The sequence below is a fragment of the Chionomys nivalis genome, chromosome 4 (assembly GCF_950005125.1).
Source record: "Chionomys nivalis chromosome 4, mChiNiv1.1, whole genome shotgun sequence".
NCBI lineage: Eukaryota > Metazoa > Chordata > Mammalia > Rodentia > Cricetidae > Chionomys > Chionomys nivalis.
In genome coordinates, this window is record NC_080089.1 from 94,628,086 (window position 1) to 94,650,867 (window position 22,782).

A 22,782-nucleotide genomic window follows, 5' to 3' on the forward strand; every position below is an offset into this window, starting at 1 on the left:
GGAAAGGGAGTAGCAGTAGGGTGGGATAAGGATTTGCCAAGTTTTTGGCAGTCACTGATAAAAGCAGGTACTGGGAGTCTAAATTCCCTAGAACTTTTGATCTGCCATGCCTGCAAAGAGAGGATGCCAGTGGCCAGAGAGAACGCATAAGCAAAAGACTGGATCTATTTGAATCTGGGCTGCAGACACAAGTAGTGGAGAGGCTCCGATAGGAGCCGTGACAGCCACCCTATGTGGTTCTAACAGAGACCTGGCTGGTTCCATACACATGCATCTTACATCTTGGCTTCTAGCCACCTGCACCTCCTCAAACCTGATGAAAACACATCTGACAGAGGAAGTCGAGACAAAGGTACAGCATATCCTGAGGCTCACTTCCTCTGCCAGGAGGAGGCTCCAGCTTCTAAACCACGACTAGCGGTTCTCCCTGATTCCACAATATGCTATCATCCCTGCTCACGACAGTGGATCTGGTGATATAGCGGAGCTGGTGATAGGGTTAGCCTTTTCTCATCCTCAGCTGGCTATTGGTGAAATATGGGGTCATTTTCAACCCATCTCGTGGTATAGGGAGTTCTAGGAATACTCCGAGTTATGTGAAAATAGAAAACCCTAGTACCCCATAAAACTACCACAGCAGAGGACTGCCTAAGTTAGATTCCAACCATAACCCCCGCTTAATACTGCCGTACTGAGAGCTTAGTGTTCATTTTGAGCAACATCTACGTGGAAGTGGTGAGCGTATATGCTGAAATGCCACAGAGATGCTAAAATAACACACCCTGCCCATCTGCTTTACTCCTCAAAATTGTTGTTCGATGTACTTTTGTCTGGCTGTCAGGTATTTCATAACCCCATGCTTTCGCTGCCATGACTGTGTGTGTTTGGGTAGTTCAACTATTGATGGAGCATCAGAAGGTGAGTACTCCAGAAAATTACAAAGAATTCCTTTCTAGATATACTGCAGGACTTCGAAAAGAAACCATTGTGGCAGATTTGGGTTGGGAGGTGCAGCCTCAAAAGGAAGGATTGGGTAAGTCAAGGCAGAGAGGTGAGTGTGAGAACCCCACCCCACCAAGCTTTTCTTCTTATGCACACAGGTTGTGTCTGTGCGGGAGCTTCCAGGAAAGCCATCTTTAAATTCACAGCTCATCATCTAAAATAATTGAAAATATGGCAGCGCATAAGAAATGATGTTGACTTTGGAATCAGAATGTCAACCAGGTCTTTTCATTTCAAAAATACATACATCCCTTGGTGGTCTGAAGTTACTCTTAGGCTGAAATTTTTATAAACTCAACTCAAAGACAAATATTACAGAACTACCAAATGTCACTAAGACACTTAGAGAATGTGCTATTCCTCCTTAAATCAAACCATTCCATTGCAATTTCATCTCTAAGTTGCTGAATCTCTCTTTAGCTATATAGTCTCTTCCTTAGCAATATTTTAACTTTATAAGGAAGGGAAAGATGGAAAGACGCTTTAATCTCAGCACTTCGGAGGTTGAGGTGGGCTGTTCTCTATGAGTTGCAGGCTACCCAAGGTTACATAGTAAGACCAAATCTCAAACAAAAGTGGGTGGGTAAGTAGATAAACCCATACCTTAAAAACAGAAAAAAAAATCAAAATCCTCCTTTCTCTACATTATCAATAAAAGCACGAAGAGCCACCTTTTCAGCAACAGGACAATGCTTCATCTCTAGAATATCAGTGTTGCCCATGTGTCCAGCCAGCTGTTTGTGCATACCGTTTCTCGTGTTTGCCCTACCATATTGTTGGGCTCCTTTTTCCCAATGGATGGCAACCACCTAAAGTGTATTCCAGCCAGGTTTACATATTCTAATTTACTTTTGGTTACAGACCTTGTCGAGATCATTTTATTCTTCTAACTGACCCAAAGTAGTCATCTACTCCAAAGGTGTGAAGCCTGCCATGGCCCGGCGATCCCACTTAACACTTTCTGTGTCAAGGACAAATGGAGAGAAGCAGGAGCCTCTCTATTGAACCAGGCAAAGAAAAGTTTGCTGTAGCATTGATCTAAATGATGCTCTAGTGCATACGTGATTGATGTGGGAGGTCTCTCTGTATGCTGTGAATATGTTTTATTACAATTGGCTAATAAAAGAACTGGTTTGGCCAATAGCCAGGCAGAATAGAGCCAGGTGGGAAATCCAAGCAAAGAGAAAGGGAAAAAGAAGATGAAGTTGAGAGAGGCAAGCCAGTAGCCACTGGGGAAAGAAGATGTGAGGTAACAAGCCACAAGCCTTGTGGTAAAATAATAATAATAGAATAATAGAAATGGATTAGTTTAAGTTGTAAGAGCTAGTTAATAATAAGTCTGAGGCCTAACAGTGAACTGGTGGGTGGTAGAGAAACCTCCAGTTACACTTGATGGTCTCCATCACCAAGGTGAGCCCTGAATGACTTAGAGGCAGTTATCCCACTGAAGAGCGCCAACTGTGGCATGCACAGCCCATGCACATCTGCATCACTGAAGAAGCCGCTAAGCAACTGCAAGCAGCTATGCTACTGAAAGCTCCCAAATTTCCCTGTCCATTTTTCACCTGTTATTTAAATTTGGGGAAGGGACAGGCCTCATAAAGACCTCAGAGGGGCTCCTGAGTCTGAGCATCCTGACTTTGGATTTGCAGAGCGCTGTGAACTTTATGTCCTTCCCTGCTCCTTCCCTAAGGGATTGCTCATAGATTATGTCTCATAAGGGACTTATGTGAGTGACCACAGCTGCTCAGATTCCCGTGCAATATCAGGATGGAGAGAACTATGTAACATCTGGTAAAGTCAGCCGTTTCCCTTGGCCACCAGCTGGTAGAATTTTCCCCTGTCCCACTGACAATCCCCAGAAAGACTATATTGACAAAACCTGTGTGTATTTTAAGGTCATTTCAACTTGTGAGCATATCTGAAATTCATCCTTGATATCTGGGGGTGGAGTAGGGTCGAGAACCCGGCACCTGCACCTGAGCCTCTCGATCTGAACTTTATTGTTCTTTTTGAATTTTTTTTTTTTTTTTTTGGTTTTTCGAGACAGGGTTTCTCTATGGTTTTGGAGCCTGTCCTGGAACTAGCTCTTGTAGACCAGGCTGGTCTCGAACTCACAGAGATCTGCCTGCCTCTGCCTCCCGAGTGCTGGGATTAAAGGCGTGCACCACCACCGCCTGGCTTTATTGTTCTTTTTGACAGCAGCCACACCAGAGCCGGTCAGCTAAATGGTTTGTGTGTGTGTGTGTGTGTGTGTGTGTGTGTGTGTGTGTGTGTAGCTCTAGCCGAGCCAGAGTCTTCTGTCCTAAGAACTGAGGCTAGCATGTCTTCTTCAGAGTGTTCCCAGAAACATTGAACCAGCTGTAGAGGTCACATCACCACCTTCCTGTTCATGATGTCATTAGCAGCTGGGTATTAGACACCTGGACTGTTGGTGGCTATTGAATTCACGGTGACTCACATCGTATCACTGCTGAATTCACAGCATACATCTACTTCATTTCCTCCTTTAGTACAGGTAGGCAAAGCATTTGCACATTGGAATACATACTGCTACACATTATTTCCTTTTAATTCCTGTATATTTCAGCTTAGAGATTATATGGATTTGTTGAATTATGTGTGTAAATTTTTTAAGGGTCTGTAAATTTTGTTTCAGGGTAATGGGGTCACTATAAAATATGTGTGGTTAAAAAATTGACTCTTGGTTCTAAGATCCTTTCTTCTTCCTTCCTGCTACACAGCCTAAAACCAGTAAAGCTTGCATGATCAGTTCTCCAACCTTGATATCCCCAGGGCAATGCTGTTCCCACCTGAGCCAGAGTTATGAAAAGAGATACCCTGAGTGCATCTGGACCTAGCCCACATAAGGAATAGAAGGATTAGAGAGCAGTTCTTACTTCTAGGAGAAAGGGAATTTCATGGGAAAAATCATGGCTACCACGAATTTAACCTTCACCGCAAGCCACGTATCATAGCCCACACCTCTAGCTGCCGTCCTCCAGGAGAGATCTCTACTCATGCCAGCCTCGGAAGTTCTGGGCTTTGATTGCACTGAGAAAAAGGAGTTATTTCCCTGTGCATAAAGTCACGCATTAATGCTCAGACTTCAACTAGCATTTCCTCAGATCCCAAAGTAAATGTCTGGCTTCGGAGGGATCCCCATTCGTGCATTTCAGTGGACTACAGACACAACCTGGAAAGCCCAGGCAGAAATCAGCACCTCCCTCTGCTCCCTGATGCCCTAGATGTGGGCTCAAAAATTCACAGGCCTCATCGCAAGTGGCCATCCCACTTTAATTGATAACAAAGCTTTTCCAATTAAAAACCTCATCCTTGCTTCTACGTACACGCACATCCAATATTACAAATTGCAAATCGTTCCTAACGATCTGTTTGGAAAGCAGGCGTGCTTCATCCACTTAGGATTTGTACAGTCTGGGGATTAATAGAATGCTGATGGGAACAAGGAGGATTCAAGGGGCGACGTGGGAGAACATCAGATCTGCAGCGGTAGAGAGTTACAACTCAATTCTCACCCGTGCGTGACCGACAATGTTCTCCCATAGTATATGTTGTTCTGTGTTACGACAAACAAGGCGGGACTCAGGATAACATGACTTTCTCTGTGGTTAATTTACAAAGGACACTGAAGTTCACACGCCAAATGACAAACGCTGAGGAACAGGGTTCCACAGAGTGCTGTGTTGAGCAGGAAGTGCTGAGAGCTACACAGAAGTCAAGCCCTGTGCCTCAAAGTTTCCCAAAATTGCTTTGGTCCAGAAAAGAAGGAACATGATGGTGTCTGTATCCTCCCACAGTGGCAGAAACTTCTAAGACAAGGTTTTCTTCTATCAGGACACAGCTCTGAAAAGACGCTTCAGACCCCCCACAGTTGGCATTCAGCATGGGCAAGAGCCTTGTTCTGATGGATATGTAGTCAGTCACTGTCAACCTATTTTTTATAATAAAAGGTGTATCCCACAGACCCTGGGATGGGTGCCAAGATTGGTTATTATTTGAGTAATACTTGATTTAAATTACTTGAGTGTGGTTTAAACACAAGAGTCACCTGCCTTCCTCATATATCCACCTACACTGACCCAGACAGTGTGCTGTGCAGCTAGAGCATTCTCCTGTGAAAGGCAGACCCCCAAAAACAGGAAGAAGAGAGCAGGCATCCTGTGCCACTATCGCTTGCCAAGGTCAGAGATGTTTCCTTCCTGATGAAATGATGAAGTAGAGCATGACGATGTCAATGTCTTGTAGACTTGGGTCCAGAGTGTGGCAACTCCAAATTTTCCATGGAGGAGGCCTTTTAGCTGGAATTGTGAGCCAGGTGACATGGTGTGCAGATGATGCTTATAGCCAACCCATCCTTGGTAAGACTGCCTTGTTCTGGCCACACTGTCCAGTTGATTGAGAAGGCACATCAGAAAGCTATCATAGTGACAATTCTAGTCATTATTAGTGGGGTCTTAGGGAGTGGCTTCCAGGAAGCAGCCCTTGGTGCCACCAAGAATAAGCAGAGAGGTTCTGAAGTGTTTGGTGCAGGCAGATACGTTGCAGGATGGAGAGGGTGGGAATGGAGAAATAATGAATGTTGAGGCAATAATTGTGCAACTGGTACACTTTAGGGAAAAAATGGTGGGACTCTGGTTTCCTAAGAGGAGATTTCTAGGAAACAATACATCTTCATTGAAAGATTGTGGGGCTCCCCGTGGCTCTCATTCCCTTCCTAAGGAGAATTATTGCAGGGGACCTACAACTAAACTCCTGGAAGACAGAAGTGGAGATGAAGCAGGAGATTGTTCAAAGGGGGAAAGGATAGAAGTATAATTAAAAACAAACAGCCTTTATTCATTGCTTCTAATTAAAAGAAGGGTATATATCACTGAAATGTCCTATATATAATTCTAAAATTATTAATCAAGAAATGACCATCCCTACATTGCTTCTGATGCTATAATTATAGCTAAATAATTGGCTTTGCTTTTAGAAAAATATGGAGAATAAGAAGGAAGTCAGGATTTTGATGGACATTGCATTGAATCTGTAGATTGCTTTTGGTAAGAGTGCCATTTTTTCTATGTTAATTCTACCCACCCAAGAGCATGGGAGATCTTTCCATTTTCTGGTGTCTTCTTCAGTTTCTTTCTTCAAAGATTAAAGTTTTTGTCAGACAGGTATTCCATTTGTTTGATTAGAGTTATGCCAAGATATTTTATGTTATTTAAGTCTATTGTGAAGGGTGATCTTTCTCTGATTTCTTTCTCAGCCCATTTATCATCTGTGTAAAGGAGGACTACTGATTTTTTTGAGTTAATCTTCTATCCTGCTACATTACTGAAGACGTTTATGAGTTGTAGAAGTTCCTTGGTAGAATTTTTAGGGTCACTTTATGTAAACTATCATATCACCAGCAAATAGTGAGAGTTTGACTTCTTCTTTTCTGATTTCTATCCCCTTGATCTCCTTTTGTTGTCTTATGGCTCTAGCTAGGACCTCAAGTGCTATATTGAATAGATATGGAGAGTATTCTATTGACAACCCTGTGGCTGAGAGGCATTTAAGGAAACGCTCAACATCCTTAGCCGTCAGAGCAAAGTAAATCAAAACAACTCTGAGATTCCATCTTAAACCTGAAAGAATGGCCAAGATCAAAAACGCTGATGACAGCTAATGCTGGAGAAAATGTGGAGTAAAGGGAACATTCTTCCATTGTTGGTGGGAGTGCAAATTGGTACAGCTACTTTGGAAATCAGTATGGCGATTTCTCAGAAAATTAGGAAACAAGACCCAACAATAGCACTTTGGGGTATATACCCAAAGGATGCTCAATCATACCACAAGGACATGTGCTCAACTGTGTTCATAACAGCATTATTTGTAATAGTCAGAACCTGAAAACAACCGAAATGCCCCTCAACCGAAGACTGAATAAAGAATATGTGGTACCTTTACACAATGGAGTACTACACAATGGAAAAAAATAATGACATCTTGAAATTTACAGATGAATGGATGGATCTAGAAAACAGCATAGTGAGTGAAGTGACCCAGACCCAGAAAGACAAATATCATATGTACTCACTCATAAGTGGATTTTAGACATAAAACAAAGAACAGCCAGCCTACAATCCACAATCCCAGAGAACCTAGACAATTAAAAAGACCCTAAGAGAGACAACATGGATCTAATCTACATGGGAATTAGAAAAAGATAAGATCTCCTGAGTAAATTGGGAGCATGGGGACCATGGGAGAGGGCAGAAGCGGGGGCGGGGAGGAAAAGGGAGGAGAGCAGAAAAAAATATATAGCTCAATAAAAACAATTTAAAAAAAAAAAAAAAGAAGGAAGCCGGGCAGGTGCATCAGGCCTTAGTTGTAGTATCCTTTCACTTTGGTTATGAATGATCTTAGCCCCCTTTTCTGTTCTAAATAAGAACCCACATTACCATAAACAGAAGATACCCAAAAGGAAACATAACTAAAACTTGGAAAATGTCACATACTGCAAACACAGTGCTTGCCCCTTTTCAAGCAGCCGGTGAGGTGAGCTTCCTGAGAGGTAGCTTGGCTTTCAGCTCTTGGCTTTAAAACCCAGTTCAGCATCTCTCCCAGAGATGAGCTGCCGGGGGCAATCTAAAGTCACAAGAGAGGATGTGAGACCCTGGACCAGCCATGTGGGCTTCACTGTTCTTGCACGCTGTCTGAAAGCCCAAAGTCACTGATTTCCTAACTTGGGATGCATGGAGAAGGATCCTTCACACTCCAAAATTGCTCCCTGTCCCCTTAATTTTATGTCTAGTCATGAGTGATCCATCCTTTTACGTTAGTGATTCTCTCAGTAGGTTTGGCACCATTAGTTACAAAGCAGACCATTAGGTGAGACTTACTGCATTCCAAAAGGGGAAGATTTGTAGACTGTAGTCCGAACCCAGCCCTAAGAATGTTTAGGTCTGAGAACGTGGAGGTACAAAAAAAGTTGGAGAAATGAAAGGCCATCAAACCCATATGCACTCAAGCTAGGGAAGTGCTTAGTCCCCCTCCATGAATATTCATAAGCTTCTAAACCACAACATGCTCCATTTCCTTCCTTTCTCCATGAGCATATCTGTCTTCAGGAGCCTCTGCAATGACAGAAAGACTTCCACACACCATGAACCCTGTGCAGGATGGGGTAATCCTAGTGGCAAGCTATAGCTTGAGACTCAGCTATCCCCTCAGTACGCATTCCCTGAGAAACAAGTGTGAGGCTCAATGGGGAGTAGTGGGTCCTCCTCTCCCCCCCCCCCCCCGCGAGTAGTTGAAGGAATGGAAATTTTGCCTATCTCCAGGGCAGATTGGAGGAGAAACCTGGAGCATGAGGCTTAAGCTTCCATCAATTCCTTGCTTCTTCTCCACTGACCTCTCAATGTCTTGGACACAATCCGTCCCCTGAATCCAGACGGTCAAGCACAGGTAATGACAGAGAATCAGCAGCTCCCTAAAAGAAGAAGCCCCCGTGGATTCTCACGTAGGGGCCACAGCTATCTACCTGCACCCATTTGAGCAGATCCTGTCCCTCACCAAACTAAAAGTTGATGAGACATACCTTACTCACCAAACCAGAAGTTTCTTTGCAACATTTAGCCTGAGAATGAGGCAGACGTGTCTCTGGCTTTGGATATAGGGTGCTAAATGGTTCCTGGCAGCAGGAGTGAGAACTCGTGAATACCTACCCGTGTTCTCAAGCTATGCAAGTCTAGAGAAACCACTGATCCAGATGAATCAGAAACAACACATCCTAAGACTGGGACTTCAATATTTCTGAAGGGTCTCCTTCCTCCTGTCTTCCAACTTTGATATATATACTTACTTATCAAGGGTCTGGGGAGGGTTAATTGAATTAATATATGTAAAGTGCTTTAAGTTTGAGCAGAATGCACAATATAAATGAAAGTGTCACTAAAAAGGTTAATCTAATTTACATCTAACACTTTCAGTTCGTAGTGTTAATGAACTATATCCTTTTAGAGAGTGATTAATTTATAGAAATGTGATTATTTTTCCTAATGCTATATATGGGTCAGCTTCTCCTATTACTATATCTAATTTTATAGGAAAACTCAACATTTTATAAATGAAGATAATAAATCAAATGTTCCTGTAATGGTTATAGTTCATTAATTACAAGGAGACATGTATTAGATTAACATTTATCTGTTTTAATTAATTTGATGCAGTGCAGTTATCCATGAAAACTGGAAAATGTACACATCAGCTTGACATAATATTAACAGTTTTGTTGGTATCTGGCTGAAAACTCTGGGCTTGGCATTGCTGAACTCAGCGTACAACCATAGGGACCATTAGCAGCAACGTGGCATGTGCATCAAAGAACTGGGAAGGGACTCCTCACTAAATTCAAACTTCAGAAAATATAATTAACTGAGTCTATAAGACAAGATGAATGGAGAATGATCTAAGGTTTTGTTTGGGGGTTTGGAGTCCCAAAGTCTCAAAGCAAATTTCTTAAATATGATCACTTTATTTTCTTAGCTACTTTACCCCTTCAAAGGACATGCAGAGCTGTCTACCTGAATACCTAAAACTTTTGAGGTACAGGACATGGGCACCATGGAATTCTTCCTGCCTATAGAAATCCAGATGCCCAGAGGATCAGAGTCCAGAGACCCTCCAAGCTCATCAGTGAAACCAGATGACGAGAGCTGACAACCACGGCCTTTCTTTCCCTAACACCCCACGGTGATTTTCTAGTCAGACTTGAGCAAAGGCTGCGTATTTATTTATCCACATAATGAAACAAACATCGTGGGGAAAGAGTGGTAGAAGACACAAAAATGTGCTTTTATTTTAAATTGACAATTTTCACATGACAATTCAATGCAATGACTCCAAGGAAATAAGTCAAAATTGTGGCTGATTAGACATTCTCAGTCACGGCGAGACCAGGATCTGCAGACTCCAAGTGCAATTTAAAGGGGCATCTCGGAGGGCTGCCTCCTTCACACGTCTTAGTGTGTGGTTAATGTCCTGAGCCTGCTGCAGGGTTGGGTATTTTAAACCCCTGCAAAGCAGAGGCTGTAAGCTGGTGGGGAAATGGCGGGACCAAAATCAAGAAGTAGCCTGGTGGCACGGCTTGACTCCTGGAGCACTTCCGAGTGCTATGAGAGGCACACTCTCGAATATAGAGCTTAGCAACGGTCTCAGGGGGGTGAGTGGGACATTTCCCTTTAGGAAGCCACAGTCCTCTATGAAAACAGGAAGATGACATGCGCTTTGAAGGGGGGGGGAAGGAGGTGAAACAAGGGAAAACAAGCCCTGCCAGAGAGGAGATCATCAGGAGAAACAGAGCAGTACAGGGAAGCACTGTCTGCCTCAAAAACTCTTGGAACAACAACAACAAAAAGCCCCCCAGGTCCTCCCTCAGGGCAGTTTCCACCTTGGTAAGAAGTGGTCCAGGAGCCACTAGCTGCCTTCTCTTCTTGAGGTGAGACATCGCAAGCTGGAAGGGCTTTGGGGAAAGGAGACAAACAGCCTCACTCCAAATCAATAAGGGGGGGGGGGGGGGGGCTAAGAGTAACGCTTCCGCTTCCACTAAATCAGAATCATGCAGCAATTTGGAAGGATTCTCAGACCGAAAGTCAGTAGCTTTGGATCCCATGGAGCCTCTGCAACCTCCCTCAGGGCCTTCCTTAAGCTCACAGCAAATCACTCTGCTAAGTGAGGCTATCTGAGCAGGGATGTCATGTTGACCATACTGTTCTGGACTGGGAATTTCAGTTCTGATACATCTGTGAGACGTTGAACAAGTTCTCTTCTTTCATGGGACTTCTGATCCCTGCTCCTAGAGTCTGTAAGATGGTCAGACTGTGACAAGAGCTTTAAGATGCCGTCTGAAAGGGAGCCTGCTTTCACCACGCATGCGCACATCTATCAACTCTGGAGCCGGGATGCAGGCGATGGAACCACAGTCATGTGAGCTTCCTCCTCAGCTTTGTCAGTCCACCAATCAAGGGCATTCTTACTGCTTCACATTTACCTGCCTGTACCCAGCCCTGTCCATTGACCCAGTCCCTACTCACCCACCAAGACCTGTTTCATTTTCTCCATTATGCTTCCGCTTCTCCTAACCTGGACAATCCCCCCTCACCAGACTTTGGACACTCTGTGTTTGTTTTGGAGCTTGTTTTATTGTCCTGATTCCCCTCAGATAGGAAGATAGAGGCCGGAAACTATACTTGCTGACCAAGCTAAATAACAGAAGTCACAGTAAGTTAGGATGATACTAACTCCATCACAGGCATTTTTCTGCCTTCTGCCTTCTGCCTTCTGCCCCCTCCTGCCTCCTATCTGTGTCGTCCCCAGAGCTCGGTCCTCTCTTCTCCACAGCACCAGTGGTTTCAGTTCAGTTGCTACCAAGCCCTCCCCATGGTACTTTCTTAAAACCTAATTTTCTGATGGAACCTTTCCCATGGGGTCCAATTAGCACTGGGCTAGGTAATAAATAAGAAGACGATAATGAGTCTCAAGCTGTCTTTTGGTCATCCTAGTTTGGGTCACCCTCATCCATGTAAATACAAATCATCCCAAATGCTGTGAATGTCACTGATGAAAAGGAACACTTAGTTGCTGTCTAGGACAGCAAGCTGGGAGGCAAGCTAGCAGCCCGGCAGATGATCTGTTTTTATAACCCAAATCGCCCCACTTGAGCTCCTCCTCCAGGGACCAGAAGCTCTCCCACATCTCTGGGGCTTGTACTTGGAGATACACTTGCTTATTTATGTGCGTACAGCACTTTGCCAAGCCTTTCTCTCAGCTGGCTCTGCCTGAAGTTTCAGCCTGGCCATTAGAAATAAAAGGTGGTTTCAAAGGCATTCAGAGAGCAATGAAAGGAGCAGGCGGTCTCGTGACTTACACCAAATGTGCGTATGTGCACGCGTGTTTGTATGTATATGTGGTGTTTGCTCATACATGCACTTCCTCATACAACGAGAAACTAAAAGCACAGAGAGAATCAAGTCTGAGATGAGTGCACAAAACTTTTCAATTTCAAAGAAGTCAGAAAAGGGAAGCTTCACGTCTTAGACACCATGCCCAGGTGTTTAGAGGGTTGACCATCAGAGTTAATGGTTTCTGTTTTGTTGTTTTCACGTCTTTTACACCACAATCTGAGATAGAAGCTCTCTGAACACTATTCTGACAACCACCTTGTGAGAGAGTTCTGCCTCTGTATCCCCACTTTATAGATGGGGAAACTGTGGGTTGAGGAATTAATTCATTTGCCTAAGATCATCTAATGAAGGAGTAATAAAGCTGAGATTCAAAGTCAAGTTTCTCCGACAAGTAAACACAAATTTTACCTTACAGGACAGAAGAAAAATCTAAAATATTTATGGAAATAAAAAAAGGACAGCACCCGAGAATACATGTGGGTGCATACACTAAGGTGGACACTGTTTGTTGTCATCTCGCAACTCAAAACCAGCCCAAGCCAGATTGCAGGTTCCTGAGGGCCCACAGATTAACCTGGAGTCAGGCAAGGAAACACAGGCTTGTCTGAGGCAGAGGCATGACTCTCTGGAAGAGGCCAGGCCAGGAAGGTTCCTAGAGAAGCCCATGCCCACATCTGCCCACATCTGCCCACATTTGGATGATAATGAGACTCAAGCTGAGGAAGACCTTCTAACCATAAGACCAGAGGTGACTCGGTATAACTGTGGGTCAGAGGAGACACTAATTCAACGCAGAGGAAAGTTGGGACCCTTGTGCCTCAGTCAGAGAAGTGACCCCTAAGGGCCAGCACCACAGGAGTCCACAGCACCCTTCAGGACAGGTATTGAGTGTGTAATATTGTGCAGCATTCAAAGGTGGCTTTGAGTCTGTGGCTGAAAGGACAAGGCAGCTGCTCCCTTGAGCCAGAACACTGGTTTCCACAGACACAAGCAAATTCTGATTCCTCACCCACACACAGCCTGCTTACATGCTAGGTGAGACTGTAGTAACTGATGGTCAGCACTCAAGGGCCTCTCTGCTGGGAGTCTGGCAACTAGAAAGAAAATGGATACTGAGCTCTTGGTGCTGTGAGGCCACTGGAAGTTTACTGCATGGCCCTTCAGGTGACTGGCTGCCTGGAGTTCATCATCTTTCTCTCGGCTAAGTTGTGCCCTTTTCTAGAATGGTTTCCAGTGTATATAAGCTGGTCTTTTCAAGGAATCTGAGAAGGGTTTGGCTTTTTCGTCCTGTCCTAGGCATAGGAGGGTGAGGAAGCAGGCTCTGAATACCCCGTCAGTGTATTATTTCTGAACTGGAACATGGTTGCACTGCAAGTTCAACTATTGGTAAAAAACCCCAACATCTGGCAGCTTTTGGTCTTCTGCAGCAAGAAGGGAGAACACATTGCTATCCAGACACACCATCTTACAGGGGTTCACGGCCAAGAGAGCACTTCCAAATAGTTGTCCAGAGCGTGTGTAGTACAACTCACTCAGAGGCTGTGTACGACTCAGACAGGCCGCTCCACGCTCATTCCCAGCTGTCTTCTTTCTGCCTGTGCTAGGAAGTGCATTGAGAAAGAAAGCGGTCTCTCTGTTCAGTCCCTCTCACAGGCCCATCTTCTCTTTCTTGATGATGGGAATTGAAATGATAGGAACCTTAAAAACATCAGTGTCAGAGACAGGTTGTGTTACACAGAACACACGGTTTTATTGTCCCTCTCAAATATTCTTCAGGGATCATATGATTTAGAAATATAAAATTCAAATGCATTGAAATAAGGAATGCCTGTCTTGTAAATATCAGCTCAACTGTTATAATAAATGTGTCTGCTGTGACCAAATATTACTCGTCTCAAAATAAATAAATAGCAAATGGTGCTCTTTGCAGCCTCCTAGTGGTTGGAAGGGGAACGACAAGACGAATTCAGAGAGTAGCACTCATTCTCAAGGCCCATAAACTCTTACAGTAGAACAACAAAAAGCTTGGCCTTAACCACGAAATAGATATGTTCTAAGTGAAGAAAATAAACAAACTTAATTATTATATATGCCCTATATAATAACTAAGATTATATATGTATAATATGTATAACACACGCACAGAGCCACACTCTAGACCAGTGGAAGCCTGCATTGCCATTGATTTACTTTGTCTCCCTAGTCTCCGATTTCCCACTCTCACCAAACAACTGAGCAACTTGTTCCACACAAGGAGCTCTCTTCTCAAATGACTTCTTCCCTGGTCTTTTCTTACTGTGAGCTCCCTATCCTCTTTGTCGACAAGGGCTTATAAAGATGCCACTTACTCTGCCACAAAGTGGTAGATAGCCCCGGAATAAAGGAATCTGCCTGCCTATCAAAGTGTGTGTACTGGGAGGAGAGCAAACCATTTGGAAGTTCGTTGTTTATTATTCTTATTGCAGCGTATCACATTGGTCCCTTTATACAGACATACACTTTCTAAAAGGCATTTTCATGATGGTCTTTTCAAAGAAGAAACTCCTTGTTAGGAATGGGGAGGGGGGATGTTAGAAGGACACTGCTGTATAAAACTTTTTCATATTGTGCCAACAAAATTTAATAAATTAAAAAGAATAGAAGTATCTTCCATCTCTAATTTATCACTTGCAAATGACAGGCAGGGCAGTTCTCAAAGCCCAGACAAGGCAAATGGCCTGCTTCCCCAACTCCCCAGTCTCCAGAGAGATCCAGTCTGCTGTGCGCTCCTCCCTGCTCTGCTAGCAAGCCTCTCTAAATCGGGCTGTCTCTAGTTCTGAGTCTTTTTCCAACAAGGACAAACCCTCAGTCTTCAAAATATCGCCAGGCAGGAATTCCAAGGACCACATAATCCCTCACCTTCACCTGACAGAAACCAAAAGCACATCCTCCTCGTCAACAGCGCAGAGAATCAACAAGTTACCACTTAAGCCGAGCGCTCCATCCTGAAATCAGTCAGAGCCTCCCCTGAGCCCACCACCATCCACCCCAACCCTGCTCCTGCTACGCCTCCCAACCTACGGCGCGACCTTCTGTTCCAGACCCGCCCCCTAGACGCTGGTTCCCCAGCAGCGCTCCTCCCAGCGCTCCCTGGCAGCTGTCAAAGTCTGGGGCTCGCTGGCTTCTAGGTTCGCCCTGATAGCGCCAGCATTCATGAGAATCTTGAAGGGTTGGAGAGGTCAAGATCAATTCGAAAGACCAGAGAGGAGCTCCGGGCTCGGAAACTCGGACCTCTGGAGAAAAGCAGAGTGTGGCAGTAGGGACCATCACATCCCGCGCTTCTTCTGGACTCTGCCCATCATGAGGGTGTGCGTTCCCAGGGGATCCAGAGCCTGCGCTGCGGAGCCTGCGGAGCGCCCGGATGCGGGCAAGGCTTTCAGATGCCTACAAGTTCCCAAGTCATCCCCAACCTGGAGTACCAGTCCTGCTCAGCTCGCTCCTCTGAAGACGCCTCTGGTTCTTGCCCCCAGGACAGGAGTAGACAGACACCTGTCCCCTGCCCTTCCCCCTGCCGCCTACAGCGCCTGTACCCGGCCCTGCTCCAAGCATCTCTGAGCCGAGCCCGAGAAGCTCCCAACCCAGCACACAGGGCCCCAAAGTTCTCTGCACTCCATAGACCTCGCCTTCTCCTTGGCGCCAGGACCCCGCCCAAAGAATGGACCGGAATAGCTCTTGGGTTCACAGCTAAGGGCGCTGACTTCGGGGACCTTGCGCGCAGAAACCGAAGCTGCCACAAGAAAGGGTGGGTACTGAACGCGTAAGTCCGCGGTTTGCACCCTCCAGCCCGCCTTGCCTGGCTCTTTCCTGGTGAGGAAGAAACTTCCCCAGCACCTACCTTTCGCCGCGAGGAGGCGGCGCCGCCGGCTGTCCCCGCCGTCGCCCCTGCCGCCGCCGCTCCCCACGCCCAGCGCCAGCAGGAGCGGCACCAAGCACAGCCTCCTCGGCAGCATCCTCGCCGCCTGAGCCGCTACCGAGCTACCGCCGCCGCCGCCTAACGCTCGCTGCCGGTGTCCCCCTGTGCCCGCCACGGGTCTCCTCGCTGCTTCTGGGTGAGCTATAGGCGCCGCCGCCGCCGCCGCCGCCGCCCTCACCCTCGGCCTCCGCTGCCCTCCGCCGCGCCGCTCGCTCGCCGGCAACAGCAGCACTCACTGGCGCGGACCGGAGCGGCTCCGGCGCTCACCCCGGGACGGCCCGTGACGTCACGAAGGGAGGGAGGTGGTTCGTGCATATTCATGAGACGCGGACATTGGCGCCGGGTTGTGTGCTCCCCCGCCTCACAGCTCAGGCCCCCAACTTTCCACAGCCATCCCCAATGCCGGGCACTTGTATGATCCCCCTCGGTCAGGCGCAGGCTCCCGAAGGACCCTAAAGGGAGGCTCCAGGGAGCCTTAGGGCTTGGCGTCCCCCGCTGCACCTCTCCAAACTGCAGCTGTGAGGTGCAGTGAGCTCCTCCACAAAGTGATCACCTGCGACCTGAGGGTCTTCTGTAAGGAAGCAGGCGACCCTATCCTGGTGTGCCCTTTGAACCGACCTCCCTGAGGAAGGGGCAGAATACTGTCTCTGAGGGCCCTGCCCCTGGCTGTGGTCTAGAAATGGACGCTCTATGCCGCCTGGTCTGGGGAGGGCGCCAGGCTCTCGCTAGAGCTGCAAAGCGCTGGTGCCTCTAGGAGTTGTAGGGCAGAGATCGCCTAGGACCTGCGTGGCAATGTCGGGCTCTGCGCCATCTCAGCCACTGCTGTAGTCAGGGACTAGCTAAGATAGAAAAAGCTACTTCCAGTCTGCAGTGGGAACCACATTCAAACTTCCCCCTCAGAAGTTAACACTGTCTTTAGAGCATGCCATGTCTTCTAAAATCTCAAGCGGGGGAGCACTGTCGTTGGAGGTGGGATTCATACTGTTCTCCACACTCAGGCTTCAAAAGGACCTACACCGTTCCCAGCAAAACCAGCCAATGGCTCACAATAAATCACTGGCTGTATTTCAATAGGTGTGCTATTTTCCCACAATTCAGGGGTCAGATGGAGTTGAGAAATGAAGTAAATAATAAAACACAGAAACAAACAAAATTATGCCTTCGTTCATCATTCATTCAAGAGATTTCCTGAGCACTAAGCAGATTATGAATGCAGGATTAGGCAATAGAGGACACAGGGTCGCCCTCCCCCACCCCCGTGCCAAAAAGGGGATGGATGCAGTTAAAAGTCCACATGCTATGGTCCTAAACATTCTTTATGGTCCTGCACATTCTTTATGTTGTTCAATGTAAGCCTTTACAAATCAATTACCCAAATGTGTATATTGCAACAGCGACTAGACAGTATCTCATAATTAATAAGTGTGGTTTAGAGCACATAACCAAGCCATAAAATGCATTAAGAGCCTTCTGCCGCCCAGCCTGCCTGTGTGGTCCTGGCAGCACACCTGGGGCCTGTGGTGGTGAAAGCAGACACTTCAATGGTTGAGGTGACAAGAGGTGCTTGGGAACAGCTGCGAAGCCCGATGGCCACAGGGGGCCCAGAGCTCACTTCTCCTGCAGGCCCCCTTCAGTCCACTGAGCAACACCTGTGCAATGGTGCTCATTTCATACAGGAAAGAAGTGTGGGCTTAGGAAAGTCAGGTTGCTCCCTTCCTCAAGGTAAAGAACTAGCAAGTGTCAAGTCAGCATCGAGACCTCATCCTTCTCGTATTTGAAAGTCACAATCCAGATAATGGGCTGCAGAGGTGGACGCTGACGGCGGAGTCAGCGAAGCCAGTGATGAGAAATGTCTGTTTGACTAATTTTCTGTCATTTGTGCTCCATCCAATGCAGCTGATATTTACTCCCCTTCTTCACTCGAATTAGAACCTCCTTGCTGACTAAACACTATCCCTCGAGGCCTTGCACTGACCGTTGTTAAAAATCAACTGGTCCCAAACATGTGACAGGAAGTTTCAAATCCAGACCAAATAATGAGAAGAAGAACACAGAACTAATTTCAAAACACCCCAAAACAGAAAATGGCCAGGAAAGAACACTACAGGGAAACACAGTAAGTAGGGACAGGCCACTTAAACAGGCCATCTGCGGCTGCCGCCCATCTCCCCTCCTCAGGAACGGGGGTAAGAACATTTTCCTAGATGAAGTAAGTGCTGCAGGAGTTTGAACCTAACAAGCTGTCGAGTTGTGCCTCTCTGGAGCTGTTTCCTGTGGTGACTCTCTGCTGCTCCAGCTCTGAGCTGGGCCGCATGGTTTGCTTTGGCTGGAACAGTCGCAGGCTTGACTTTTTTCTGTTTCTTGGACCCCTGCCACTGCCCGTGAGAAGAAACTCATGCTGAACCTGCAGGAGGGTCAGAGGTCAGCACAGGGCAGAGCTGAGCCGTCCCAGCCAGCCAAAGCCACTCTAACCTGGTCAGCACAAATGATCCACAAGTTGACCACAGACAAGTGAGCAAACTCAGGCAAGTCATCTTGGCTGATGCCAAGCCTGGCCTGCATCAGAACTGTCCAGATGACAGTTGAGGGATAGAAATGGCTGTTCCATTAATTAAGTCACTGTGTTCGAGAGTAATTGATTAAGCAATACTATAGCCACTGCATAAGGTCAGTACAAGAAGTGAAAAATGAAAATGAGACACTCGATATACTGTGCACGGCCAATGTTTAATAAAACGAATATGTCTCCTTCTTTGCCTACTTTCCAAGTCTCTGACATCCCTGCCATAACCATGATTTGGCTTTCTTGGTTGGGGGAAAGACAAAATGACCTGGGTTAGAGTCAATGAAGGTAAGAAAATTTATCCTAACAATACTCAAACCACAAGAGCTTCCATCCACGCCATGTGCACAGCACTTCCGCTGGGCCAGCCCAGGAACAAGGATTCCGCCAAGCAGCCCAGCAGCCAGTGGATCCCATTCTCTCAGTGCTAGACTGGGTAACAGGGTTCTATATTTCCTGGGTCCTTTAATTCTTGCAACTGCGGTTGCTATTTCCCATTTTATTGTTGATTGCATTTCTACCTCCCGAAGTTTGAATAACTTGTCCTCATTCACATAACTGTGCAGAATCAATTCGCATCTGCCTAATTCCACATCCTGTCTTTCCCCCATATGTGATGGTTTCGGGGAGAGGCACGGGAGACCAATAAGCAATGAAAAATAGGTTCAGATCAGAAAAGGCAGCTTTGGGGTTTGACTTTTTGAATCGTTTAATCTTCATCACGGCTGAGTAATAACCATTTAACTAACCAGTTATCACCCAAGCAGTGATACAAATCTCTGAGTTTATGGAGGCCACGCTCCTTATCCGTGATTCATTCTTGCTCTCTTCAAGGCCTCACTCAAAATTTCACAAGCAGGATGACATAAGGCCTGGGCTGCTATAAAGCCTCGAGCCCACGGCCTCACCTGCAAGGCAATAGTGAATCTCGAGCAATTCATCTGGGTCAATAGTTTTAATAAATAAATAACTCCTGTGCCCCAGAAAATAGAATCTAACAGGAACAGATCTCACACGAACACAGCGGTCTCGCTCGTTGTCACCGTGGCCATTAATGCCTTGCCCAATTAAGCCCCAAAACACAGCCCCTGAATAATTGAAACTGAATAAATGAAGAAAATAAATAAATTATACCTACTTATGGAAACTGACTTTTTAAAAGAAAATTAAATGGGAACTTTCCACATGACCCACATATGATCCAGCCCAGAGTACTTAACTTTGCAAAGAAGGCTGGGAAACTGATGTTTAGAAAACTAGAACTGCATATGTTTCCCCAATTCCATCTCTGCAGGTAAAACGGGGGCTCTGTGGCCCCAGAGCAAATAAACGCATCACTGAGTTTTCCACATTGCTCTGAAAAGTCTGATACAAGGACAGCTGCTGCTGCAATAATAATGTGTTTGTTTGGTTGGTGGGTGGGTGGTTTTTGTGTGGAGAACCTAGGAAGCCTTGAGTAAGTGTGTAAAGAAAGGATGAAGTCTTGAGTGAATGTATATTGTTGACATGGACAGGGTCATGTCAAGGACCTAACACCTCAGACCCATGGGAACGTCAAAGCTTTCTCATCACCACAGGGCAGGATAAGGCTTAGAGGGATGCCACAGCCTTTTTTTGGTCTGGGTCTAATGTTGGCATGTGTAAAAAAAAAAATCTACCACCTCCAAGCTGTCTACAGCCTGAGACTGCTGCCTGCAGATACCTGCTGCACAGAATCGCTAGCTCCCTCCCCTGTGCTGTCCCTACACACTGAGGTTCTGGGCTGAGCAGTCAGTCCTACTCCATCAGGGTGTGCATGGTCCACATGACCCCAGATTTTCTATATACGTGTCTGTGTGTCTGTTCTTTCCTCATTGTGCAGTCTCCTCAAGTCAGTTCAAGTCCCATCAGTGATGGACACAGCATTTGGGTTGGGCTTGCTTGTTTCTGTTTTTAAGTCTATGTATTTCTTTTTAAGCAAAAGTAAGACATTCTTGTTCACAACATAATTCAGTTCATGCTCAATGCTGTTTGCGCTTGATGTTTTATGCTTAGCAAGGAAGATTGTCCTGATCAAAAGGAAGAATAAGAAGGAGAAGGAGGAGAAGAAAAAGGAGAAGAAAATTAGATGTCATTCATTACAGAAGGATATTATTCCTAAACACTCTCCTATGTTCATATATATATAATGAACACACATATATAATATATGTGTGAAGAACACACACACACACACACATCCTGGGGTAGTTCCTGTGAAAACAGCCATATAATTCAGCAGCACTTCTTTCACTGTAAGATAGAATCTCTGTCTCCTTCCTTTGGATCTGAGCACTGACTTCAGTATCAGTGACATCATGTTTCTTCTCAGGGCCAGTCATAAGAGCTTCTGCCTTGTTGGCTAGGATGCTTATGTATGAAGGTTGGAGCTTCCATGTGACAAGTCCAGCTACCTGAGACCACTAAGTGGGGCCATTGCCAACATGTGAAAAGGCTTCATGATGTAAGTCCGAGTTAAATCCAACATTTGAGTCACCCAAGAACCTCTAGATAATCTATTTGCTAGCTATAAAATAACCACATCCCCAGGATTCACCCCTCCTCCAGATATCTCGATTTTCCCAGATTTAGCCTTAGGTTACTGTGGAACAAGGTCAAGTTATTTCCACTAAATCTTGACCCAATTCATGGTCATGGAATCCAAGAGTACAATAAAATGGATGTATAAAGCACTAAGGTTTGGTATGGTTTAATGTACATCAAGAATAATGAGAAAAGCTTTATTCTCATTTTTTCCTATCATAAAGTCTAGTAGGAAAGAAATGTGCTGGGTAAATCAAGTGTAAGGAGCCTTTTTGAGTAGCTCAAATGTTGAGACTTGCAAAGATAAAGCAATGGAATGGGTTTTTAAAAATTGAATCAGTGAAACTGTAGAACAAGAAAGAAAGAAACTTCTAGACTCAGATGGGTTGAGGCTGTAACCACAGTTCAAGTGTTTACCTCTGGGTATCTCCCGAGAAAGCTCCTTAATATTTGTACCTCGGGTTTCCTTTTCTAAAAATGGAGACCAAAGAAGCATGCTTGCTTTCAGAGCTAACTGGAAAGCAAGCAGCTAAGTCCTCTTTCTGTCATATAGAAGGGAGACGGTGGTCACTCAGTGCTACATAGGTTGCCAATAGCTTATACTGACTCTTAATTCATTGTGTGATGCTGCTATTCTATACAGGTAAAATGCACATGGGTGTGAACACACATGAAACCACATTAGTATGAAGCAGGTACAGTACACTCTACCTCACTGAACTCAGAAAAAGACCAAAAAATAGGTTTCTCATTTCACTAGATGTGTAGGAAAATTAAAGCTTAAGGGTATTAAGTGGCCTGTACTCAGAGATTAAGGAATCTACTCGTGTGGAGTCAAGGAAGTCCTCAGTGGATGTGTATTGTTGACATAACCACTGTTATGTCAAGGAACCCAATGCCTCAGACCCATGGGAATTAGAAAGGATTTTCCCTGGTGACCAGAATTGTGGGGAAGTGAATTGTTAAAGCCTCAGGCTAAGGCTTTGCCGTGGCAGCCCTGCTAATGAAGCTGCACAATACAGCATCTCTCACTTTCCTCCCCATCAAACCTACTCAGTGCTGCCTCTCAACAAAACCTCTGTCACCTCCCCAACACCCCTCACATAATGGATCTTTCCATCCAACTCACAAAACCCTCCTGGACCAGCTCCTGCTGGCTTCCCCGACCACTCTGTCCTCATCAATGGCCTCTAGGCCTTTGAGCTTTGGTCCTTCCTTAGCTTTCAACTATGCCACAGGATGGAACTTCCTTCATATCACCATCTGACATTCAGAGCTGATTGTAAGTGACACCTGTCCAGAGGCCACCAGGCACTTTCCAGCATTCTCTCTTTGAAGCATCTGAACCACCTTTGTTACTTTCCTCATTAGTTTTCAAGAGAATGCAGACTGGAGGACGGGACAGACCCACTAACCCAGCTTAGGAATGCAGTGACACTCTGTGAATGAGCGAGTGAAAGAACATTTAGCCTTTGCATTTTTCTCTCTTGCTTGCTATTTTTACTGTATTCCTGATAGCCTGTTGCAAATCCACCTGCATGGACATTGTTCTTACAGATGTCTAGAACTTCTGTCTCCATGCGGGTTCAGTGTGATGCTGACAGACTCTTTCGTGAGGGCTGGGGAGCAGGTACTGGAGGAAGCAGCGTGTTTGAAGAGTAGCTAGTATGAGTGGTGCTGTCATTTTCTGCTTAGAGAAACAGAAGCACAAATGCTGCATTACTGGTTTGAGGTCACACAGG

The 22,782-nt window shown here is 45.7% G+C and overlaps 1 protein-coding gene across 1 annotated transcript in view; it reads right to left on the bottom strand.

The window, feature by feature from the left end:
- Positions 1-16,935, bottom strand: part of Clstn2 (calsyntenin 2) — a 578,116-nt gene extending 561,181 nt beyond the window's left edge. The window contains exon 1 of the mRNA XM_057766626.1: positions 15,838-16,935. Within this exon, the coding sequence (XP_057622609.1) occupies positions 15,838-15,952 (115 nt within the window). The 5' untranslated portion in view covers positions 15,953-16,935. The remainder of the gene's footprint in view (positions 1-15,837) is intronic.
- Between the last annotated feature and the right edge of the window lie 5,847 nt (positions 16,936-22,782).